The following is a 20,540-nucleotide window of genomic DNA, read 5'->3' on the forward strand; positions in this document are numbered from 1 at the left end:
TTAAACCACTCTGTAAACTCCATCGTCACACAACTCAACTCAACACACATCACCGACACCAACATGGCCGCCAACTCGGTACAGAAAAGATACTGAAAATCACAATAGATCTGCTCATATTGACCACTGCAGTCATGTGACCTGTGAGCCCTACCCTCAGCTCACAGACAGCAGAGCAGAGACAGCAATGTAACCTGGTTGCTCCCGACCATGTGCTGTTATCAGCTGGGGGCTACACGCCACTGCCCAAAGGTTGACAACTGGAAAAACTCAGCAAGTTTCAAAGAAAATAGGTGAATACAGGTAGGGGGCAGGGTCTCTGCAGATGTAGACACTGCCACACATTTCTATTCTGTCATAATTGATGATTGAGAGGCATCATTTTTCCGTCAATAAATTGCTTTTTAAGGAAATTCCTGCACATTATGTCTTTAGGAGAGTCCTGAGTCGAGAAAGGAAATAAAAAGTAGAGTGTACGGTGTATTTCATGTCTCCACTTGACCCATTACTACATTAATACTACAGTGCTTGTTTTATCGGACCAACAGTTCAAACCTAAAAATGATTAAGAATAAATTATAATAACTGGTTAATTAAAAGAAAAAGCAGCAAATCGTAACATTTCCAAAGTCAAATAGGACTTTAATAAAGGTTCATCATTATAACATCAATATAAATACATGACTCTGAACAGAAAATACCAAATAAAAATACAAAACATACAAAAAACATTAAAAGCAAGTTTCTCTTTCTGTTGCCTCCCTGGAGCATCATGGCGTTAAAGCAGCGCTGCGTTTCCTGTGTGTTCCCGGGTCGAGGAGTAAAAGCCATTGTCCAGTTTCTGCCAGCGTCCGAGTGGCAACCATTTTCCAGTTAACACTGGGATCTGTAGTGGTGCCCCCACAATGAAGGAGGCAAAGGACACATAAGGAGGAGGGCAGTGACACCGTCACTGACTGACTGCTCCTCCTTTATTTAACGCTCTTCTTTCTCTCTGCTGGCGTCTGTTTAACCCAGGACCCATCGATCAGACTGGGAGGAGTTCAGCTGCACAGACTCGCTGCTGTCTCCATCCTCCTGCTGAAAGATACACATACGAAAGAAATCTGTGATCAAACTACAAAACTTACATGTTTGGCAGTTGTGGCGCTGGAGGAATGTTGCCAGATTGGGTGGTTTTCCGCCCAACGGGACTACTTTTAAAAAAAATCATTGTCTCTTTTCCCGATTTTGTCGCCCCTCTGCCTTCTCCTACGCACCTGTCGACCCTAAGAAGGATGCCGTACAGTAAAATCAGTCACCTTGTTGGCGATGGCCCGCAGTTTCCCCAGCAGGGAGGGTTTCTGGGTGTAGACCACGTCATCGTCAGGTTCCTCCCCTTCAGCCAGACCACAGCTGTCTGCAGCTGGCAGCTCACACTCCTTGTTGGCAGACATCACCAGGCGAGAGTACTTGTACTCCAGCCTGACCACAGACCACAGAGACACCGTCAGCAGGAGACAACATAATATCTGGCACCTTCAGGGGTGAATAATGATTAATCTGCTGATTATTTTCCTGATAAATCGTTAAGTCTGTAAAATGCCAAAAATTTGTGAAAATGCTCGTCAAAATTTCACAGAGCCAAAAATGACGTCATCAAATTGCTTCTTTTATCCAACCAACTGTCCAAAACCCAAAGACTCTTCATTTACTGTCGCAAATCACAAAGATAAGCAGGAAATCCTCACATTAAAGAAGCTGGAACCAGAAAATGTTTTACCTTTTTGCTTGAAAAATGAAGTTGCAGCTCTATTTTATGATAGTAGTTACAGGGATTGTACCACACGCTTATTGTTCTTAAATAGCATTTAGATCAAGATAAATCTGAGCTGTCACGAGATGATTAAGATATAAGTTTTGTTTCTCACGTTTCTCTAATTTTCTTGTGAAAAAATTGAAATTTGACCTTCTTCAGAGCTTTAAAATGCCTCCAAATGACACAATTTAAGAGGAGAAACTGGCTTTGAGAAGGCCAGAACTATCATCTGAGCTGTAATGATGAGCTGACTCATATCTTAGTTAATCGACAGAAAAATATCAGCCAACTATTTTGATAATCAGTCAAATCTATCAGAAAAAATGGTTGAAAATGCTTCTCACATATGGAGATTTCCTGCTTTTCTCTTTTTAATTTCACAATAAACTGAATATCTTTGGGTTTTAGACTAAATCTAGAAAATAATCTGCAGGTAAATCAATAATGAGAATAATCATTAGTTGCAGACCTAAACCATAAAGGTTCACCCCATTAAAACCCAACATTGTATAACTAAAGTAAAGCAACAAATCAAGTAAAAGTAAAGAGTCTGAACTTTACTGTCACTGACAAACATCTGCTGACATCTCTCCCTCTAAATAACATCTCACGCTGATCTTAAAGAGTATGTCGGTCTTCACTGACACCGGTGGTAGTGTCTGCCTGGCAGGTGCCTCTCACCTCTTGTTTTTCTTCCAGAAATAGCAGGTGAGAGAGATGAGCAGCACGGCGACGAAGGCTCCGCCACCAACCCCGACCTTCAGCCACAGAGCGATGGCCTCACATGGAACGGAGCTCCTCGGAGGCAGCGACACGCCTTTGGTGCACAACTTTGGCTCGTTCCACACGTACAGAGTTTCCTGGAGAGGGTGGAGGGAGACCGGGGGAGAATTTCATCATGCAAGCAGAAATGTGTCTTAATAAGATCAAATGACGGAGCAGACGGATTTCTTTCTTTTGAGATTTCTTTCGGACAGCTTAGAGAGATGACGGGAAACAGGAAGTGGACACAACCCTGGTTTGATTACCTTCAGGTTCAGGTGATGTTACAGAGTAAACGCAGACAAAGCAAATCTCCTCAAGGACAGTGAGGAGACAGAGTGTGTGTGTGTGTGTGTTACCTGGACGCCTCCCTTGCATGCTCCCTCTATCTGGTGATAGTCGTCCTCGGAGCAGCGTGGACAGGCGCTGGCGCTCTCCCACAGGAAGTGAAACGTACAACCGTCACATGTTCCTGCAGAACAGGAGCTGAACAAACACACTTTTCTTTTTTATTTATATAATCTAATGTCTTATGTTCTGGTATGAGATGTAGTATTTTCATATTTCCAGCTATACATTTCATTTTTCATCCCATTGATTTGTACTTAAGGTTAAGGTACATATGCAGAAAACGTGTATTTTCATTCACATTATATAACTGGTTGTATGATGTTCACACTCACATTACCTGTTTTCTTTTTCATGTATTTCTTTATTATTTGTCATCATTATAACAAACATATAGAAAGACAGAGTGCACAGAATATAAGCGTGAGGTAAAAGAACGAAAGCGAATAAAGTAAAATAAAAACATATAAAAACAGTCTCGTACATAGAAAACATTATCGTCTACCTGGGCACAGAGAGCTCTCCTCGCTCAGACTTCTCGGGGTTACAGCGAACAGTGATGACTGAACTGCGACCCTGATCACAGGACGCCGTCGCCTGTCTTGACCTGACAGAAAACGAGGACACAGTTAAGACTTAAACGCAACAAAAACACTCACACACTGTCTTTCATGCCGTACCTGTAGAAGAAGTTGATGTCTGGGACATCCTTTGAGTTTTCGGGAAAGAGATCTGGTTCAGCGTTCACGCCATTCAGGACGGTGTCGACTGTTGCTCCTGGAAGGAAACGCAGATAAAGATAAGTCGCTCTTACCAGTTAATCATCAGAGAGCCGCATACTGACATTTAACAAGCTCCGTACCGATGAACGTATCCGCAAGGCTGACTGACTGGGAGGAAATGGCCATCCTGAAGCCCCGCCCATCAGCTGGGATGATGGTTGATTGACAGATGAAGCTGTCCACTGAGTTGACGAACTGAGCCGGGTCGCTCTCGTCGTCCTTGTTGGACACGACGGTGACGTTATCGGTGCAGACGGCAGCTCTCTTCCCCTGCAGCCAGACACGCACACATCATCAAAAACTATCTGTCAGTTGCTATGGTTACGCTCTATGTTTCCCTGCAGCTTTGTTATCGTTTTATCACACCGTGGCGACAGGCCTGCACGTGAGGAAAATGTGATCACATCATGAATAAATCTTCCAAGACAAGATATGGAAAATGTCAGATGAATTGTAGCTGGAATATTTAATGAGGTCTGGTGGAAATACAGACATTATATACAATATGTGTAGCAATGTATGTAAAGCAAGTGAAGTAATGCCGACATAAACATTAGTAAATCCAGACATAAGAGGCTAAAAACTGTCATTTATAAAGAATAAATAAAAATCACTTTTCATTCACTGCACATTTACAATTTAATGCATTTAAATTTTAGTGTTGCTTTCATACAAGACAGTTAATCATGAGTGCAACAGCAGAGTAAGAGTCACCAACTCCGCACAGCCAAAAATTTAAATATCCAGTCAAAGTAGGTCAAAGTTTAAAAACAAGAAACGATCTGAAGGATGTATATATTTTTTTTTACAAAGAATGAGAGTGACATTAAAGAGGATACTAAAACTATAACTAAAACTGCAATTGAATATTAAGATATTAAGAAAAGAAAAAAGAAAAGTGATCAAATATTAACTGTCGCTAATAAAAGATTGATGTTAAGTGAACTTGTGAATTACCTCGTGGCCACACAGGCTCATGTTGAACAGGTGGAGGTATTTTGTGCCTTTCGAGGTGAAACTCGGCCCGATGGTCACCGAGGCCACGTCGCTCAGAGGGCTGAGGTCAAAGGTCAGCGTGCGGTTGTTCTCCGTGTGGGTGAAGGAGCAGTCGCTGTAGCATCGAGAGTGTTCCTGACAGAAAAGGAAATACATGAACTCACATCATGCAACATATTAGATGAACTTTCAGACAGTGCAACTTCATAAAGTTATTGGTATCAGAACCAAAACTCAGGCGTCATATCAGCAGTGGTAATATGATCTAGTCTCTCCACCTTGTTGCTCACGCTTCCAGGTCCACAGGCGACACACGCGTCCTGGCCGTAGGTGTGGCGCCCTGCCAGGTGTGTGTTGGGCGGGCACTCCTGGCATCGGTTGGTGTCTCTGTCGATGAAAAACCCAGCGGGGCAGGGGACGCAGGAGGAGCCGGCCCGCTGGGAGTTCTGGGGTATCAGAGCGCAGACCCGACAGGCTGACGCCACACCATCAATAACGTTGGTCACACTGATGGAGTACACCTTCACCATGTCACTGACGTAACGGCGCACCTACAAACATACAAACACGGGACGAGGGAAGAAACATGTGAGGTTTGTTCTTGATGTTTAATGAATGTGAATTTATTGTCATATTCAACTCCTTTTTTTACGTAATATATCTTTAAAGGGAAGGTTTTGTGTGTGTTCACTCACGTCCAGCGCCTGGTTAGTCCTCTGGAAGGCCCATGTATATGTGACAGAGGCGTTCCTGGTCATGCTGTGCGAGTACGACTGTTTCCCCTTACTGCCTTCCCAGGACTCCACCACTGTGGTGCTCTTACTGTTCACATCCTGCAGAGGGCGCCACAGCAAAGAGTCATATGGGAAAGCTAGGGTTGAATTTCTTAAAACAAATATATGCAGAATACAGTAATAATAAACTGGACCGCTGCTGGAGAAGAAACGTGAAAATATCGGCCTGCTGGTAAAATAAGTCACCCACGTATCGCCCTCTGTTCTAAGCACACACCATCATGAAGTAGAGCTCACAGTCGGCCGAGCAGATGGTCTCAAACACAAAGGTTATCTGGCCAAACTCATTACCGGTCATCCCTGACAGTGAGGCTGGGACCCTGCCACAAACACACAAACACAGACATTTAGATGAAACACTTTAACAAACATGATCACATACAAACACAGGATTTTTAAAGTAGACAACTACACGACCTGTTTCTTAAGGTTAAGTCAGCTACCAGGAAAGCACGCATACTTACTTGAAGCCAGGCACGTGCAGGGTGAGGATGAGATAGTCATTATCTGAACTGCTCGCTCCGCTGCGAATGTGGTCCCCCGCTACCTCCCATCCTGATGAACAACAGACATGATGCGCTCACATTACACCTCGTTTATTGTGGGTTACGGATCGCTGCACGAGTAGACGATGCTATGTGATGCACAAAGTCCATTTAGTAGCTGTTGTGGAGCTTGTGACTGCATGAGGTGATCTTTAGCAGCAGAAAATTAAGTTTTACAGGTTCATCTGTAAAACTTCATTTCATCCAAAGTCCATCTCCTGATGAAGATCATGTGATATGAAAAAAAGCTCCAGAAGGGCGACTAAAGCACCTTTACTGCCTTACGTGTTTACTTGCTAGGTTGTTAGTAGTTATTTAGATTGTAGGTTGTTTGTATTAAGTTACTTAGTAGGTAGATCATTAGTAGTTAACGTTTAGTTACCTAGTTAGTCAGTTAGTTAGCAAGAACAAGAAAATCGAGATCCTATACATTATACATCCCGTCCACAATGGACACATTTCCCTCCTGCCTCAGTGTCACAGTTGTAACTGCTCTCACCATTCATGTCGTCACATTTTTCGTTTCCCACGTTGAAACACGAAGTCTTCATGTTGGAGGGCAGCACGTTCCACCATTTGTATTCATAACCCAACACCGGCTCTGTACCTGCAGGGCACTCAGTGCAGGCTGGACACACACACACACACACACACACACACACACACACACACAACAATAACATTTTCCTCCTTGATAAAACATTATGTTTGAACAGGAACCATCTTTTCAGGTGTGGATTATGCAGCTGGGTCGACTCTTTACAGAGGCTTTCTGGTGCATTTTACTACTACTGAACTGATACAGATAGGGAGTGTAACAGGAAGTGAACAGATGAAGGAGCATTCATTATTATGTGCTATGAATAGCTGCAACAATAGACTCATTGTCATTTTTAAGGTGTTGATTTGACTTTTCTGAGGTACAGATTAAAACCCTCCAGTTATATGAACATGTGTGGGCAGGTTTACCGGAGGTGCCGTCTGAGTGGGTTCCAGGTGGGCAGGGCAAACAGGTGGAGTCGTTGCTGTTGTAGTAGCCGGGGTTGCAGGGAGGGCAGGGCTCTCTCTGCCCCGTTGCGGGCAGCTCCACGGCGCCTGTGACGTTCTCCACACAGATTTTTGGCTCCACCCAACGATACAACACCTGCGTCTGAATCCGACAAAACCACAGAGGTTGTGATCAGGGATTGAAAGTTTCTCTAAGGGACTGAGGGGCTAATAGAGGTAAGAGAGGGATAATAGAGACTGAGATGCATAAAAATGGACAATAAAAACAATTAATACCATCAACAATAGAGAGCTGTGTTTATTTCATGGTCTTTGACAATCATCATTCTTACTCAGCGCTTTCAGAAACGTGAATCAAAACCGGCCAAGGTCATGGATGAGTGCCAAGGAAGTTGATTTAGGATCGGATGTCATGCAAAGCGCTCACTAAGCTCTTCATCGTTTCCTTTCTCATCACACTGTGTAACTTCTCTGGTTTCTAACACAGTGACCTGAGACAGCTGACTAAACATCCTCCCCCTTTGAAAACCAATTTAAATGTAACGCAGTAAATAAGCACTGGACTATTTATCATATGTTCTTTTATTCAGTGTAAACATTCGACCAAATGAAAAATAAACAGGAATCTTCATGCTCATCATGTATTAAACCTAAAACGAATCATGAGTGGAGTCAAAAGTCGACATATTTCCAAACTGTCTAGTTTTAACTGGATTATTTTGTTGTTTTTGTGTAAGTTTACCAAGAAATTCAAATTAAAAACAACGTAATCCTATTAATCTTTCACAACAACCAAATACTGCCATAAAACTTTCGGTTTAGTTGTCTTTGTATGTTTACACCCCATGAAAGAGGATGTGTTTGTAAATCAGTGCGTCTGTCCTTGTGCAGTAAAAAGGTGAGGATGTTTGTGTGTGTGTGTGATGTATTAAATGTGTGGATGCTGCTGACCTTCCCTTCGCTGTCGCAGGCCGTGTGGATCTGAAAGTAATCCTTCTCCGAGCACGGCGGCCTCACCTTACACTCTGCCCACCCCTCATCTGAAAGAGGAGTCGAACAGGAGGACGAGATGTGATGATGCAGAACGCAGTGAGTCAGAGATACAACATGCACAACCAGAATGTGATCAGAAACAGGTTTATAACCAGGTGGGTTCTCACATACACAGAATCTACCTTGTTTTTTTATGTTATGTTTTAGTCAAGAATTACGAATATAAAATAGAAATTTACGGTAGGAAATATGAAAAATATATGAACAATATGTGAAATATATCTGTGTTTCAGCAGACATAAATGTTTCTCACTGGATATAATGAAGCCAAGGAAAGAACCACAGCTCGTATGAGTGCAGACGACTGTTGTTCATGTGTACATACGTGAGTAGTGGTGTTCAGGACAGGGAGTACAGGAGGCTGCGTCCTTTATGGAGAAGGTGTTGCTGGGACAAGGCTCACAGGATGAGGAGCCGGGGGCCGGGCTGAACCAGCCGGGCTGACACGGAAAACACTCCGATGTGTAGGCTACACCTGTGTCGACATAAAGCAGCAGCGCAACACACACAAGTTATTTTTTTACCTTTTCAACGAAACCAAGTCCTCATCCAGAGAGCTTAAAATGTACCCTCTATCTGGATGTTCTTGAGCAGCACAGGTTTGACCATCTTCCCTCCCACCAGGATGCCCGTGGTTCTCCAGTACAGGATGTTCGTTCCGGACTTCAGATTCACCTGAAAGCAAAGAAGGACATGCAGTGAAGCTCATCCAAAGCAAGCACATAATACTGTCCCTTCTAACACAACCAAGACCAGAAACTCACTGTGTGTGTGTCCCATTCTCCGTTGTTAGTGACTTTAATCCACTTCTGGTCATCAGCCTGGGCCATTTCCTGACACTGCTCGTTCTGGACCTGAGCACAAATTGACACGGAAGCTGTCAGCCACAAAATCCAGACAACAGCTGCTGCTCCACTAATTAACTTACTATTATCATTTGCTAAATAACAACGAACCAAATGGTGAATATATCAGAACACATCATATTGTAGGAAGCGGTCAGAGGAGCTTACATAGAACTCAAAGAAGATGTTGTTGTCGGGGTACTGGTACGTGAAGGAGACGGAGCCCTGCTTCTCCAGGTGGACGGCGTAAACCAAAGACACTGTACACTCATCACGGTTGGACTCCAGGTACACACCCTGTGGCGTCCATGATGAGCTGCAGCATGGATAAACACACTCAGGCAAACAACAAAACACGACAATAGCTGTATACTGTATTTCTCAGTGTAATACCTCTGTACTCAGTTCCATCTACTGTCTAACCTGTGGGAATAGTAGCATTTGTAAGTTTCACCTGTTACAGGCCTGAATGTCCTCTCCACTTGGGCCGGGGTCCAAGAAGCTAGCCAGGCTCGTGAAGCCTGCAGGGATGGTGTCCCATTGGTCAAAACGGAGGCCGCTGCCCAGCGAATAGGAGCCGGCGGCGCACGGTGTGCACTCCTGGATGCTCATCTCTAAATACTTCCCGGCCGGACAGGAGAAAGCTATGAGACAGTGAGGAAATAGGGACTTATTGGCATGTGAACACAAAGAGATATGAGCACATGCATGCACACACAGACTGGCAGTGCTTACAGCAGTCTGTCCCCCTGGTTGGAGGTGGAAGGTCTGAGCAGGAGCCTGGGTTGAGAGGGATGGAGACCCTCCATCGTGAGCCTGTGCTGTCACACTCTGTGTACTGGTAGTAGTAGTCTGTCTGCAGAACACACAAAGAGATACATACAGATATGGACACAACAAAACCTGCATCATCATTCATCTTCGTCAATTGATCAACTGAAGAGAAATCAATTGCCAACTATTTTGGTAACAGCCATTTTTCAAGTAAAAATGTCATTTGTTGGTTCCAGCTCCTTGAATGTGAGGATTTGTTGCCTTTCTTTGTCATTTAAATAAAAAGTCTTTGGGTTTTTTGACGCAATTTGAAGACGTCACTTAAATGACTTGGTGCGAGCATGAAGCTGATTTCATATGGAAACAAAAGCTGCTCATACAAAAGGGCACGTCGGAGGGGTGGGAGCACGTCCTGGGTAAAAGTGGTGGCTGACCCCGATCGCCACGGCAACCGACCACTGGAACAGTATCGGTCCATTAAGAGCACGACAGCGGGTCATCTGCACAGTCGCTTCTCTCCAAGGACTGTTGGTTGTGATGATGTTAAACAGACTGAACTGTCATTTAGAGGAACATTAGGTCCAAAGCAACTGATTATGACTGCTTTTAATCTCCATAGAAACCAGAGCAACATGTCGTCATCTACAGTGAGTTCAGTGTTTCAGAACAAGCGCTGAGTTTTTGTTTTTCATTATTTTTTAATCAATAAACACAGTCAACAGAATACATTAGAGAATATAGACTTGCTGGAATGATCTTATGTCGTATTTCTTCTTTGCTTTTAGCCTTTTAAAAGCACTTTATTCTTTTTTATTCTCTTATTACTTGTTTATTTCATATTTATTTAATACAAAATGTCGGTCAAAACAACCTTCATTGAGTATTTATGATTTAGACCAATACATTGTTTTAATCAACATTAAAAAAAAAAACAGTAATGAATAAAGTGCATTGGATTTTTGAACTTTTATTCAAGTTTTGCAGCTAGGCCTACTCATTTTACCTTTAAAAATTAAATCAGCTTCACACGTATGAAATTCTTGCAGATTTAAGGCAGAAAAGTCAATAAGAAGGGCCTGATTTTTAGTTTTTGAGTCCAAAGTCTCGCTCTGGCAGTTCTCCATCTCCTCCCCCGAACCTGCTGTTCAACTGGGCGGACAAATCATCAGAGTGTGCAGGCAGCTAAGCGCCGACATCTAAGTAGCAGCTAATTAAACCGAAACAATCTCAGAAATGACCTCCGATGTGTGTCGGGGGAATAAGATGGTTTGCAGATACAGGGTGTGTGTGTGTGTGTGTGTGTGTGTCAAGCTCTTTTAAAAAGACTAATCACCTCTCTGCAACAACAAAAATGGCCATTCATGCTGCGTCTCCTCCCCCCAGCTCTCACACAAACAAACATACAAATTGTGGATGGCCACGTGAGAGGCTAACCGCCTCATTAACATGTAGCGACCTGCACTGACGGTCACCTGCTGCCTCGTTCTGGATGGAGGGACCAACAAGAGGAGAGGTGCCCGTGGTAATGTGTTGACAATGGGGGGAAAAGGTGAAACTGATTAAAAAAATAAATAAATAAATAAAAACAAACAGGGGCTAATGTGTTTCGCTGGTCTCCCGGGTGACTAACGCTGGTTGTCATGGAGACTGATGAAAAGCAGAGAGAGAGGGGGGGACAGGGGATAAAATGCAGCGCCACAACAGTCAGGAGATTGTGGGAATGGAGGTTTGTGCAGAAAACAAGAGAGATGGATGCTTAATGTTCATTATTATTTGTTAGGTTAGAAAAGTGTCTGAGCCTGCTTTTTGACAAACTCACTGACAGCTGGCCCACATTCAACTGTACATAATATAGTCTCTGCTAGTATGAAGCTACATTTAGCAGCCACTTAGCTCCATTCTGTGACTAGGTAGCATCTTTAAAACCTTAGTTTTTAAGCTTTTTACCACTTACTGTACTATGTATTTCCATTTTCTGCTACTTTATACTTTAACTCCACTACATTTTAGAGCCAAGCATTGTACTTTTTTACTCTTCATTTATTTGAAAACTGTAGTTACTAGTTGGAACTGAACTAACGGAGCCCTTGAATACATTTGTACTTTTTTACATTTGTATTTTTGCTTATATTTCCTTCATAAACAACAATAAATAAATAAATAAATAAATAAATAAATAAATGCAAACAGCAGTTTTTCCACAGTCTTCTTTTTAAATCATTGCACTGAACTAACAAATGCTAACTAGCCCTACTGGTTAGCTTAGCATGAAGACTGGAAGCGGGGCAAAAAAATCTGAGGGTAACAAAACCCAGTTACCAGCACATCTAAAGCTAATTAATTAAAACCTAATATTTAGTTTATTTAATTCAAACAAAATGTGTAAAAACGACCTATTTTGGTTTTACACGAGGAGCTAGCTAGCATTTCCTGACCTGAAGTTCGCGATGAGGTTGCCAGGCAACCAACTGTCGGTGGATTATTTTACCGTTGGATATTTATGCTAGGCTAAGCTAACCGGCTACCAACGATATTTTCAATTTGCAGAAAGAAGGCGAATTAGTATGTTATTCCCCCTTATATCCGTAAAGTGCTCACATAAATTGTGGTAAACGTGGACGTTAATTTAATATCGAACTAAACAACTGATTTTTGTGTTTTTAATGAGCGTTTTTTTGGTTTTGTTTTTGCCAAATAACCCCGAAATGTCCTCAAGTCTGCTCCATTCAGTGATTCACAGACAAACCCAGGATGCTGCGTCAACACTGAGCCCTGCTAGCATCACAATAAACCCCTCACCGCGGTCCTCTCTCCTCCTCAGCGGGTAATCCTGCCCCGGCTGGCCGGCAGACGGCTGCCTGAGCGGGGGAGGAAGGCCAGCAGACCGCGTCATCTCGTTATGGAGCGCGTTCAGGGTCAACATTGAACCGCATTGTAAGCCGATCAGCGGCGTGAGGAGGACACCGGAGCCCACATGAAGCTGTAAAACGTCTTGTTAATGTGTTGTCTTATTGTGCATTATAGGGGGAAGCCTTGTGGTTGTTTATTTCTGCATGCATGGCCATTTTCTTGACTTGATCACCGCATTAAAATATGTGGAAAATGTCATTTCTAGATGAGAATAATGATTTAGAAACAGCAACTAAAACCATTTACTGGCGCCTCAATGAGCACTTGTGTTTTTAAAGTAGCTCCAGGATATTAGGAGATGATAATAATTAAAAAAAAGGTACAAAATAATAATAATAAAGCGCACTCACCTCATCGCACGGCCGCGGGTCTCTGCCGGCGGACACTGACGGTGCGTGAGCGGTGATGATGAGTAGAAGGCAGCGGGGGAACCAGGAGGCCCACACCTGCTCCCGCATCCTCAGCTCGGATCACAGACGGCCGGCTGTCCGCTGCCTGGAGCCACAAACATGAAACAGGCCGAGCGGTGAGTGTTTGTGTGCCGCCGTCCCTGTCATTGATGCGCCTGCCTGCCTGTCTCTCACCCTCCTCCTCCTCCTCCTCCTCCACCCACACCACCACCGTCAACACACGCGGTGTTACAATTACACTTCCGGTCCCGGCTTTCAAATTAAAACTCGTGTTATTCTTAGATAAAAATGCATTAACATTTGAAATTGTAATGTTATTATTTTTGTTATTGTTATCTTTTTATTCATTATCCTTTCCTTTAATTAGCATACCTTTTTTTAAAATATTTTTTTATTCTGCAGGCTTTTGTAATGTGTAACTATTGTTTAATAAATGTACTATGCTCCTTTAACTATTCTTATTAGTCTTAAATCATTTTTGCTCCTCTTAGAGTCACACTTTTAATACTTTTGTTGCTCAGTAATATTATAAAAGGAAAAATTCAGTCAGTCAATTCAAGCAAAAAACAAACAAAATAAACAAACAAATATTTGCTTCACAAATTGTGAAAATGTGATACTTTTTCTTCTATCAAATATGACAGTGAATATATGCGAGTTTTTAACTATTTTTTGAATAAAACAAGTAATTAAAATAACTTACGTTGGGCTCAGGAAAGTGCTAGTTTCTGACATTTTCTATTAAGTGATTAAAAAAGAGAATAATCCTCAGATAAATCAAGAATATCAACAATTGCTCTCCCAACCCATGCTTTAATCTTAAACCTCGTGCTTTTATTTTGAAGGCTCCATCACCTGTCTCAGTCTATCTCATTATTTATGACTTCACTTCTCCCTCACATAAACCTTCACTCAGACTGTGACGTCACCACTGTGATAACGCACGTTATCTTGATTGACAGCTGCAGAGAGACAGCAGGCCTGCTGGCTGCAGAGCTTAATATAACTCTGCACTGACAGGAGAGTTGGAGCCTGAGAGGCACTAACAATGTGCAAATGTGTTGATCCTGCAAAACTCATACATCCTCTATTATTGATCCTATAGCATCCACACCAACCTATAGCCTACTGGATGCTTCCTTTTGTGAGGTATTTTATTTCTAATCTAATTTATTCCTAATATTTGGTCTTTATTTGCTAATAATATTTATCAAGATTTAAATATTTTAATTCTGTAGAGAGGATGACTTCTCTTCTGATTGACACCACATCTTCACACGTTTTACTAATTGAGTCATGCTGGAAAGTGATGATTGATATTTCAGGTAAAGCACCTTTCAAATGCAATGGATTTACATTAGACATGAAACAAGATTTAACAGCAAGAGCCAACAAACTAACTAGCGTGAGGACAGAATAATGCATACTGTGCTACATGCAACATCACAGGTGCTCATGATTGTTGGTTGATTTAGTTTTTTATGGTAATTTAGTAGATAGTTTGATTTTATTTCGTTTTATTTTGATTGCAGGGAATCTGTGTTTTTTCAGTTTGGTCTTAATTTTTCTTGGTTTGACAAAAATTACAATGAAAGTCTCATTAAAATGACAAAATCAGTTAAATTCCGATGAGGAGGTGTTCATCTGTTCACCGGCAGGTGGCAGCAGTACAACAGCGCTACCAAAATATCCCCAGTAGAAGAAGCATGAAACCCGGAAATGACGTGAGTGCAGAATCAAAACAGTCGAAATTTGACAGCTCGTCACCAAAAGGCTGCAAAATGCAATGGAAAATGTTACTGCCAGTGTCAGAAATAAACGACACCATTTAACCAACATCTTTAGATACTGGGGCGACTTTTTATCGGACTGTCGAGGAATGCTAACGAGAGGAAAAGGTGCTTTTGGCTAGTTTATCTACTAGCAGCAGCAGCGGCTCCTCTCCATGTACCTAGCTGGTTAGCTTCCACGGCTAACGAAAGCCGCTCCATGGCGATCTATGGGCTGAACATTACCATATATAGACCGGCCACAGAGCTCCCTCGCCGGTGAAATGTAAACGGTGACTCTCGGAGGAGGCTGACTAAAGGGCAAGCATAAACAAAGAAGAAAAAAACACTAGCGCGCTAGCTTCACCATGTCATCTGACCAGATTATTGCCATCGTCATGGATGACAAAATCTACGAGGTGAATAAGAAGAAGCTGATCGAGAAGAGCGACTACTTCCGCGCGTTGTACAGCTCCGGGATGCGGGAGTCCACGGAGGACTCGGTGCAGCTGCAGGGGCTCAGTGTCCCCGGCCTGGAGCTGGTCCTGGAGTTCATCAACACCTCCAAGGTGCAGGTTGTCAACGAGACTCTGGAGGACCTGATCGAGACCGCCTCCTTCTTGCAGGTCACCTCCATCCTCAAGCTCCTCACCTCGGAGATCCGCATGGATAACTGCGTGGAGCTGTACAGCCTCTCTGAAGTGTACGGTACTCATGATCTGCGTAATGCTTGCCTCAAATACATGAGCTGCTACTACCACCCCATGGTGAGGAGGCCGGAGTTCAGCAGCCTGCCCTCTGCTGTCAGAGACCAGGTCAAGGAGATGCGCATGAAAGGCACCGCCACCCTGGTAGCCATCGGGGACTTCACCTGTCTGTCCCTGGAGGTGCCTGATCAGGATGAACCCTGGTCCATGCTGAGGTATGGAGAGATGGAGCAGCGCTGGAAACCACTGGCAAACAACCTGCCTCCTGATATGATCAATGTGAGAGGATATGGCTCAGCTGTCCTGGATAACTACCTGTTCATAGTGGGCGGATACAGGATGACCAGTCAGGAGATCTCTGCGGTGCACTGCTACAACCCCTGCAGGAACGAGTGGAACCAGGTGGCTCCGCTCAACCAGAAGAGGTAAAACCAGACCCACACACGTCTTCTCAGTCATCAAGTACTTCTGTTGTGTCTTACTTACTGTGTCCTCCCCATCAGGTCCAACTTCAAGCTCCTGGCGGTACAGGGGAAGCTGTACGCTGTCGGAGGCCAGTGTCTGGGCACGGTGGAGTGTTACAGCCCAGAACAGGACTGGTGGACCTGCGTGTCCTCGATGCCCGACCCGCTGGCTGAGTTCTCTGCCTGTGAATGTCAGGGGATGATCTACGTCATGGGTGGATACACTGCAAGAGGTTAGACTAACACAGTTCAAGTAGTCAGGATACTGGTCGCTCTACAATCAATGTGTACAGAGTATACAATAACTATATCGCACACAGTGGAGGAGAAAGATATGTAGGATAACATGAAGACAACAAACATTCACAAAAAAGTTCTTTCATAATCTTGGAAAGGAAACTTCAGAGATTTCAGTGGATTATTTTTGTCCTACACAACTTTTTGTGTCCTCTCTTTAAAAGATGTCCAGATGAGAGAAACTCCAAGTTGATAAAAATGCTGATACTGAGTTTGGTTTGATTACTACAGTACGCTCACAGTACTGTATATATTGGTGAGGGTTGTTGTTGTCTATATCCTGTCAGGAGGACTACAAGTATCACTCGGGGTTAGCTAGAGGGATCTTCTGCTGATGGCTTTTGTTTTCATGTCTCCTATCCTTTTCCAGGAGAATGAGCATGTTGCTGAGATGGTTGTTTTTAAAATCAATGTATGTACGTTCAGGAGAAACAAGTTCTTTCAGTCAGAGTTTCTTTTTCTGTGTTTGTCAGACAGGAACACGAGTGTCCTCCGATACTGCCCCACCTCTGACACCTGGACGGTGTTCCGGTCGTGTTCTGCGCACATCCGCAAGCAGCAGATGCTCTCTGTGGAGGACACCATCTACCTTGTGGGCGGTTACACCCACGAGCTGGAGGCGGGCCGGCGGCAGCGGCGTCCCAGCCAGACGGAGGACGTGCTGACAGTGCAGTCCTACAACGTCACCACTGGGGAGTGGATCCAGCTGAAGGAGAATACGTCCAAGTCGGGCCTGAACCTGACGTGTACGCTGCACAACGACGGCATCTACATCATGAGCCGGGACGTGAGCCTGCCCACCAGCCTGGAGCACCGCGTCTTTCTCAAGTACAACATCTTCTCCGACGCCTGGGAGGCATTCAGACGCTTCCCGGCTCTGGGACAGAACATGCTGCTGTGTTCGCTTTACCTCCCCAACCTGCTGTGACTGAGAGCGCTGACGGTTCAGTGAACACTAACACACAGTGGAGCCCGCGCTGCATTAATATAGGCCAGTATGTGGCTTTGCTTGTCCTTGCACAGAATGGGGCTCTGCAGCGACAGTGGGAGCAGCGTCCGGTTGCCAGGTTGGACGCCTCGTGACCTCTGTGCCTCGAAAACAAAACGCACTACCTTGTACATAAATCCTGCTGTGGATGCAAATACAAAAGCTAAAATGACGAGTATGAAAGTGATGAAGCGCCGTGGCCAGCAGGTCAACAGCATCATAGCAGCTTGTGCCAGTTTGTGCCTCTCATGTACTAACATTAAAGGGATAGTTCAGGGTTTTTTTGAAGTGGGGCTGTATGAGGTACTTATTCATAGTCGGCGAAACATTTTCTAGCCACCTTAAACAATCAGTTTAAATGCACAGTATGTAATTTCTGCCACAAGGGATTTCTCATTTAACAAAAAACGAAAGATGCAAGTAGCGTGGGATCATGGGAGTTGTTGTCTTTGTTGTTCATGTTCTATCTGACAGACATGTTCATTTTCCAGTGTCACTCACATTATGTTTGGTCGCGTTCGCTGACTTCCTTCTTCACTCTTTGATGTATCGTCTCTTGTTAACCCGAAACTTGAAGCGACAGGTGACCAAATGAAACGCACCGCTACCTGGAGTAAAATAACAGATTTCTCTGGGTTGGAAACATTTGGGATAATGTAAGTACTAAATGCAACAACAAACATTTTGTCGTTTTTTAGATATTTTAATGCAGAAATGTTACATATACTAAATATTTCCACTGCTTTACCCTGCCGTCAGACAGCCCTTTTCGATTGGGCGCTGAATCCGTTATCGCTCTCTCTAAAGGCACCAGACTCCTTTGACAGAAACACTTATTTTACCTCGCAGAATAAGGGAGTTGCTGCACCACCGTTGCCTGTATTAGTTGGTTTGTTTGAGTAAATGTGTGACTTTGGTGAATTTAAACTAACCGATTAAAGCAGGGGTAGACTAAGGATGAGTCACAATCCCACTTCAGAAACCCTAAACTATCCCTTTAAAGATGCATTCATGTCACAGTGGTAATCATCTGTTTCTCTGAGAATGAGAATGAATTACCTGGTAAGTTTGAAAAACCCAGAAGGTCATTGGACAAAACTTTATTCTGTTGTGAAGGTGTTGCCAGGATCTTCAAAGAAGAAATACTTTGTCTAAAGCTGCAGCAATTGATTTTTAATCAATTAGTTGCCAACTATTATATACTAGTAATTTTTTAAAAGAAAAAAAGTAAAAACTATCTGATTGCAGCTTCATAAATGTAAAACAAGACGTTTGAGGACGTCGTCTTGGGAAACACTGATCAACATTTATTTATTTATTTATTTTACCATTTCCTGACATTTCAAAGACTAATCAGCTGATCAATTAAGAGAAAAAAATACGCCACAGATGATGCAGGTGAAAATACTTATCAAGTATCAAACTGCAGCTAATACTAGCTGCAGTTTTAACTTCGTCTTCTGCATTTTTAAAACAATTTTTAATTAGATTTCTATCCAGGTAACAGCTGCCATCTTTGTTTGCTGCCAGATTCGCAACTTGGGTAAAAGGTTGAAAATCCTTTTTTATTGTGCAGCAGACTGAATAGTTTTCCATCCAGATGGTTAAAATAACTTCATCTTCATAACAGTAATAATTTTTTCGAGAAACCATGAACCACTGTTGAAAATAATGCAAATACATGCGAGGCACAAACTGGGGCGATATAACAGCATGGGCCACAATGTTCTCGATGTTTACACTCCAGATATGGCGTACATGTTTATCCATAATTCACTACGAACCTTAAACACATTTCCTGTATGTACTGTACATAGCAGATAATCATGAAATGGCTTTGGTTTTACACTGCCAGTTTTACGGGGATTAATGGTTCCCTGATAGTTGCTGTTTGGGATGAGAAGTGGCTCAGAGGGAGCTTAATGTGTTGCACAGTCTTATTTTCCAGAGATACACTAAGCAAAGCTTAAAGCGCAAACTCCATGAAATGAACGATGCACATGTGCCTTCTGCAACCTCAGTTAAAAGGAACTTGATACAAAAAAAAAAAGCACAAAATGCAAGACTTTGTTACATTGCCAGCAACTGACCAAAACTGCTGTGTTTTATTTTTCCTCTCTGCTAAAGCAGATTTTGTTTCCATTAAGGTACTTTTCAGTTCCTCGGTTAAGTATTCGTGGTGTGCAGATGTGAGAAATGAGCCTCAAAGTACATCTTATTTCTGAAACTGTTGGAGTTTGGGGTAAATGCAGCATTTAAAGTGTTTGATTTGGTGGATTTTCAGATTCTCTCTGCGTTACTGATTTGTTTGACAGTTTGGAAATTTAGGTCATGATATTAAAGATGATGTTCAGGGCGCCGTTTGTTCTTTAATTCAGGTCATGTCATTTCAGCTGGTGTCTTTTCTTGCAATTCAGAAATTAAGAGTCAGGCTCATTATACCATGCACGACATCTTCCCACAATCTTTTAGTTGCCACCGGGGACTGTGGAGTAAGTCCTGCCTCTGTAGGTCACTCTGCTTCATTCCTTCCCAGGAACATTCGGCACAAACGACCCAACCAATCAGCATGTGTGCTCCTCAGACCCCGGGGAGCCGTGCTGAATCTGCTTTCGGGAAAAAGTCACAAATTTGACTGATTCCAGCTTCTTAATGTGAATATTTTCTGGTCTCTTGCGTCCTCTGTGGCAGCAAAATGAGTATTTTTGGGTTGTGGACAAAACAAGATATTTGAAGACGTCATCTTGGGCTTTGAGAAACACTGATCGACATTTTTCACCATTTCCTGACTTTTTTTAGACCAAATAAATCAAACGATTAATTGAGAAAATAATCAACGGATTAAACGAGAATGAAAATAAACGTTGGTTGAAGCTGTGGTCCTGTGAGCCTGTAGTAGAGGTCGGAGAGGCTTAAAGATGAACAGTGGAGGTTGTATTTGTTTAAAAGTTTCCTTTTTCCTTGACAATTATTGGGTATTTAGCTTTTTTTTTTATTAATTGATTTGATTGATCATAATCTGCAAAGTTATAAGTAACTAAAGTTATCAAGTGAACGTAGTGGAGTAAATAGTATAATATTTGCCTAAAATGAGAGAAAGTATAAAGTATAAAATTCACCAAATAAAGAAAGAAAACAGCATCATATTATATTCACGATTAATCAATAGCTCATCTAGCCAATAAAATGTCTATAAAATGTCAAAACCTCATGAAAAATGTGCATCATAATCCTCCAGAGCCCAGAGTGACGTCTTCAAATTGCTTCTTCTGTCCAGCCAACAGTCAAAA

General features: G+C 42.8%; 2 protein-coding genes across 5 annotated transcripts; one reads left to right on the plus strand and one right to left on the minus strand.

Moving 5' to 3' along the window:
- Window positions 1-618: 618 nt before the first annotated feature.
- LOC311252455 (endosome/lysosome-associated apoptosis and autophagy regulator family member 2-like) lies at window positions 619-13,214 on the minus strand. 4 transcript variants are annotated; one of them, XM_084345609.1, is made up of 22 exons: window positions 12,966-13,213; window positions 9,667-9,787; window positions 9,386-9,575; window positions 9,100-9,247; window positions 8,851-8,940; window positions 8,656-8,761; window positions 8,412-8,561; window positions 7,985-8,073; window positions 6,995-7,175; window positions 6,525-6,653; window positions 5,945-6,035; window positions 5,698-5,800; window positions 5,382-5,519; window positions 4,965-5,237; window positions 4,648-4,821; window positions 3,771-3,960; window positions 3,589-3,685; window positions 3,414-3,515; window positions 2,920-3,046; window positions 2,480-2,658; window positions 1,302-1,464; window positions 619-1,077 (listed from the first exon to the last, which is right to left on the minus strand). In XM_084345609.1, the coding sequence occupies exons 1-22, from the start codon at window positions 13,071-13,073 to the stop codon at window positions 1,009-1,011; spliced, it is 3,018 nt and encodes a 1,005-aa protein (XP_084201735.1). In that variant the 5' UTR covers window positions 13,074-13,213; the 3' UTR covers window positions 619-1,008. The 4 variants fall into 4 exon arrangements, with proteins under 4 accessions (XP_084201735.1, XP_084201734.1, XP_084201736.1 ...); XM_084345608.1 differs by having other exon boundaries at window positions 619-1,080; window positions 12,966-13,212; XM_084345610.1 differs by lacking the exon at window positions 12,966-13,213 and adding an exon at window positions 12,505-12,602 and having other exon boundaries at window positions 619-1,080.
- A 1,385-nt stretch (window positions 13,215-14,599) lies between these two features.
- On the plus strand, window positions 14,600-18,654 carry klhl42 (kelch-like family, member 42). Its single transcript, XM_084345179.1, has 3 exons — window positions 14,600-15,926; window positions 16,005-16,198; window positions 16,736-18,654. The coding sequence occupies exons 1-3, from the start codon at window positions 15,163-15,165 to the stop codon at window positions 17,188-17,190; spliced, it is 1,413 nt and encodes a 470-aa protein (XP_084201305.1). The 5' UTR covers window positions 14,600-15,162; the 3' UTR covers window positions 17,191-18,654.
- Window positions 18,655-20,540: the final 1,886 nt, after the last annotated feature.

Source organism: Pagrus pagrus (genome assembly GCF_965226575.1).
Source record: "Pagrus pagrus genome assembly, chromosome: 23".
NCBI classification, from domain to species: Eukaryota; Metazoa; Chordata; class Actinopteri; order Spariformes; family Sparidae; genus Pagrus; species Pagrus pagrus.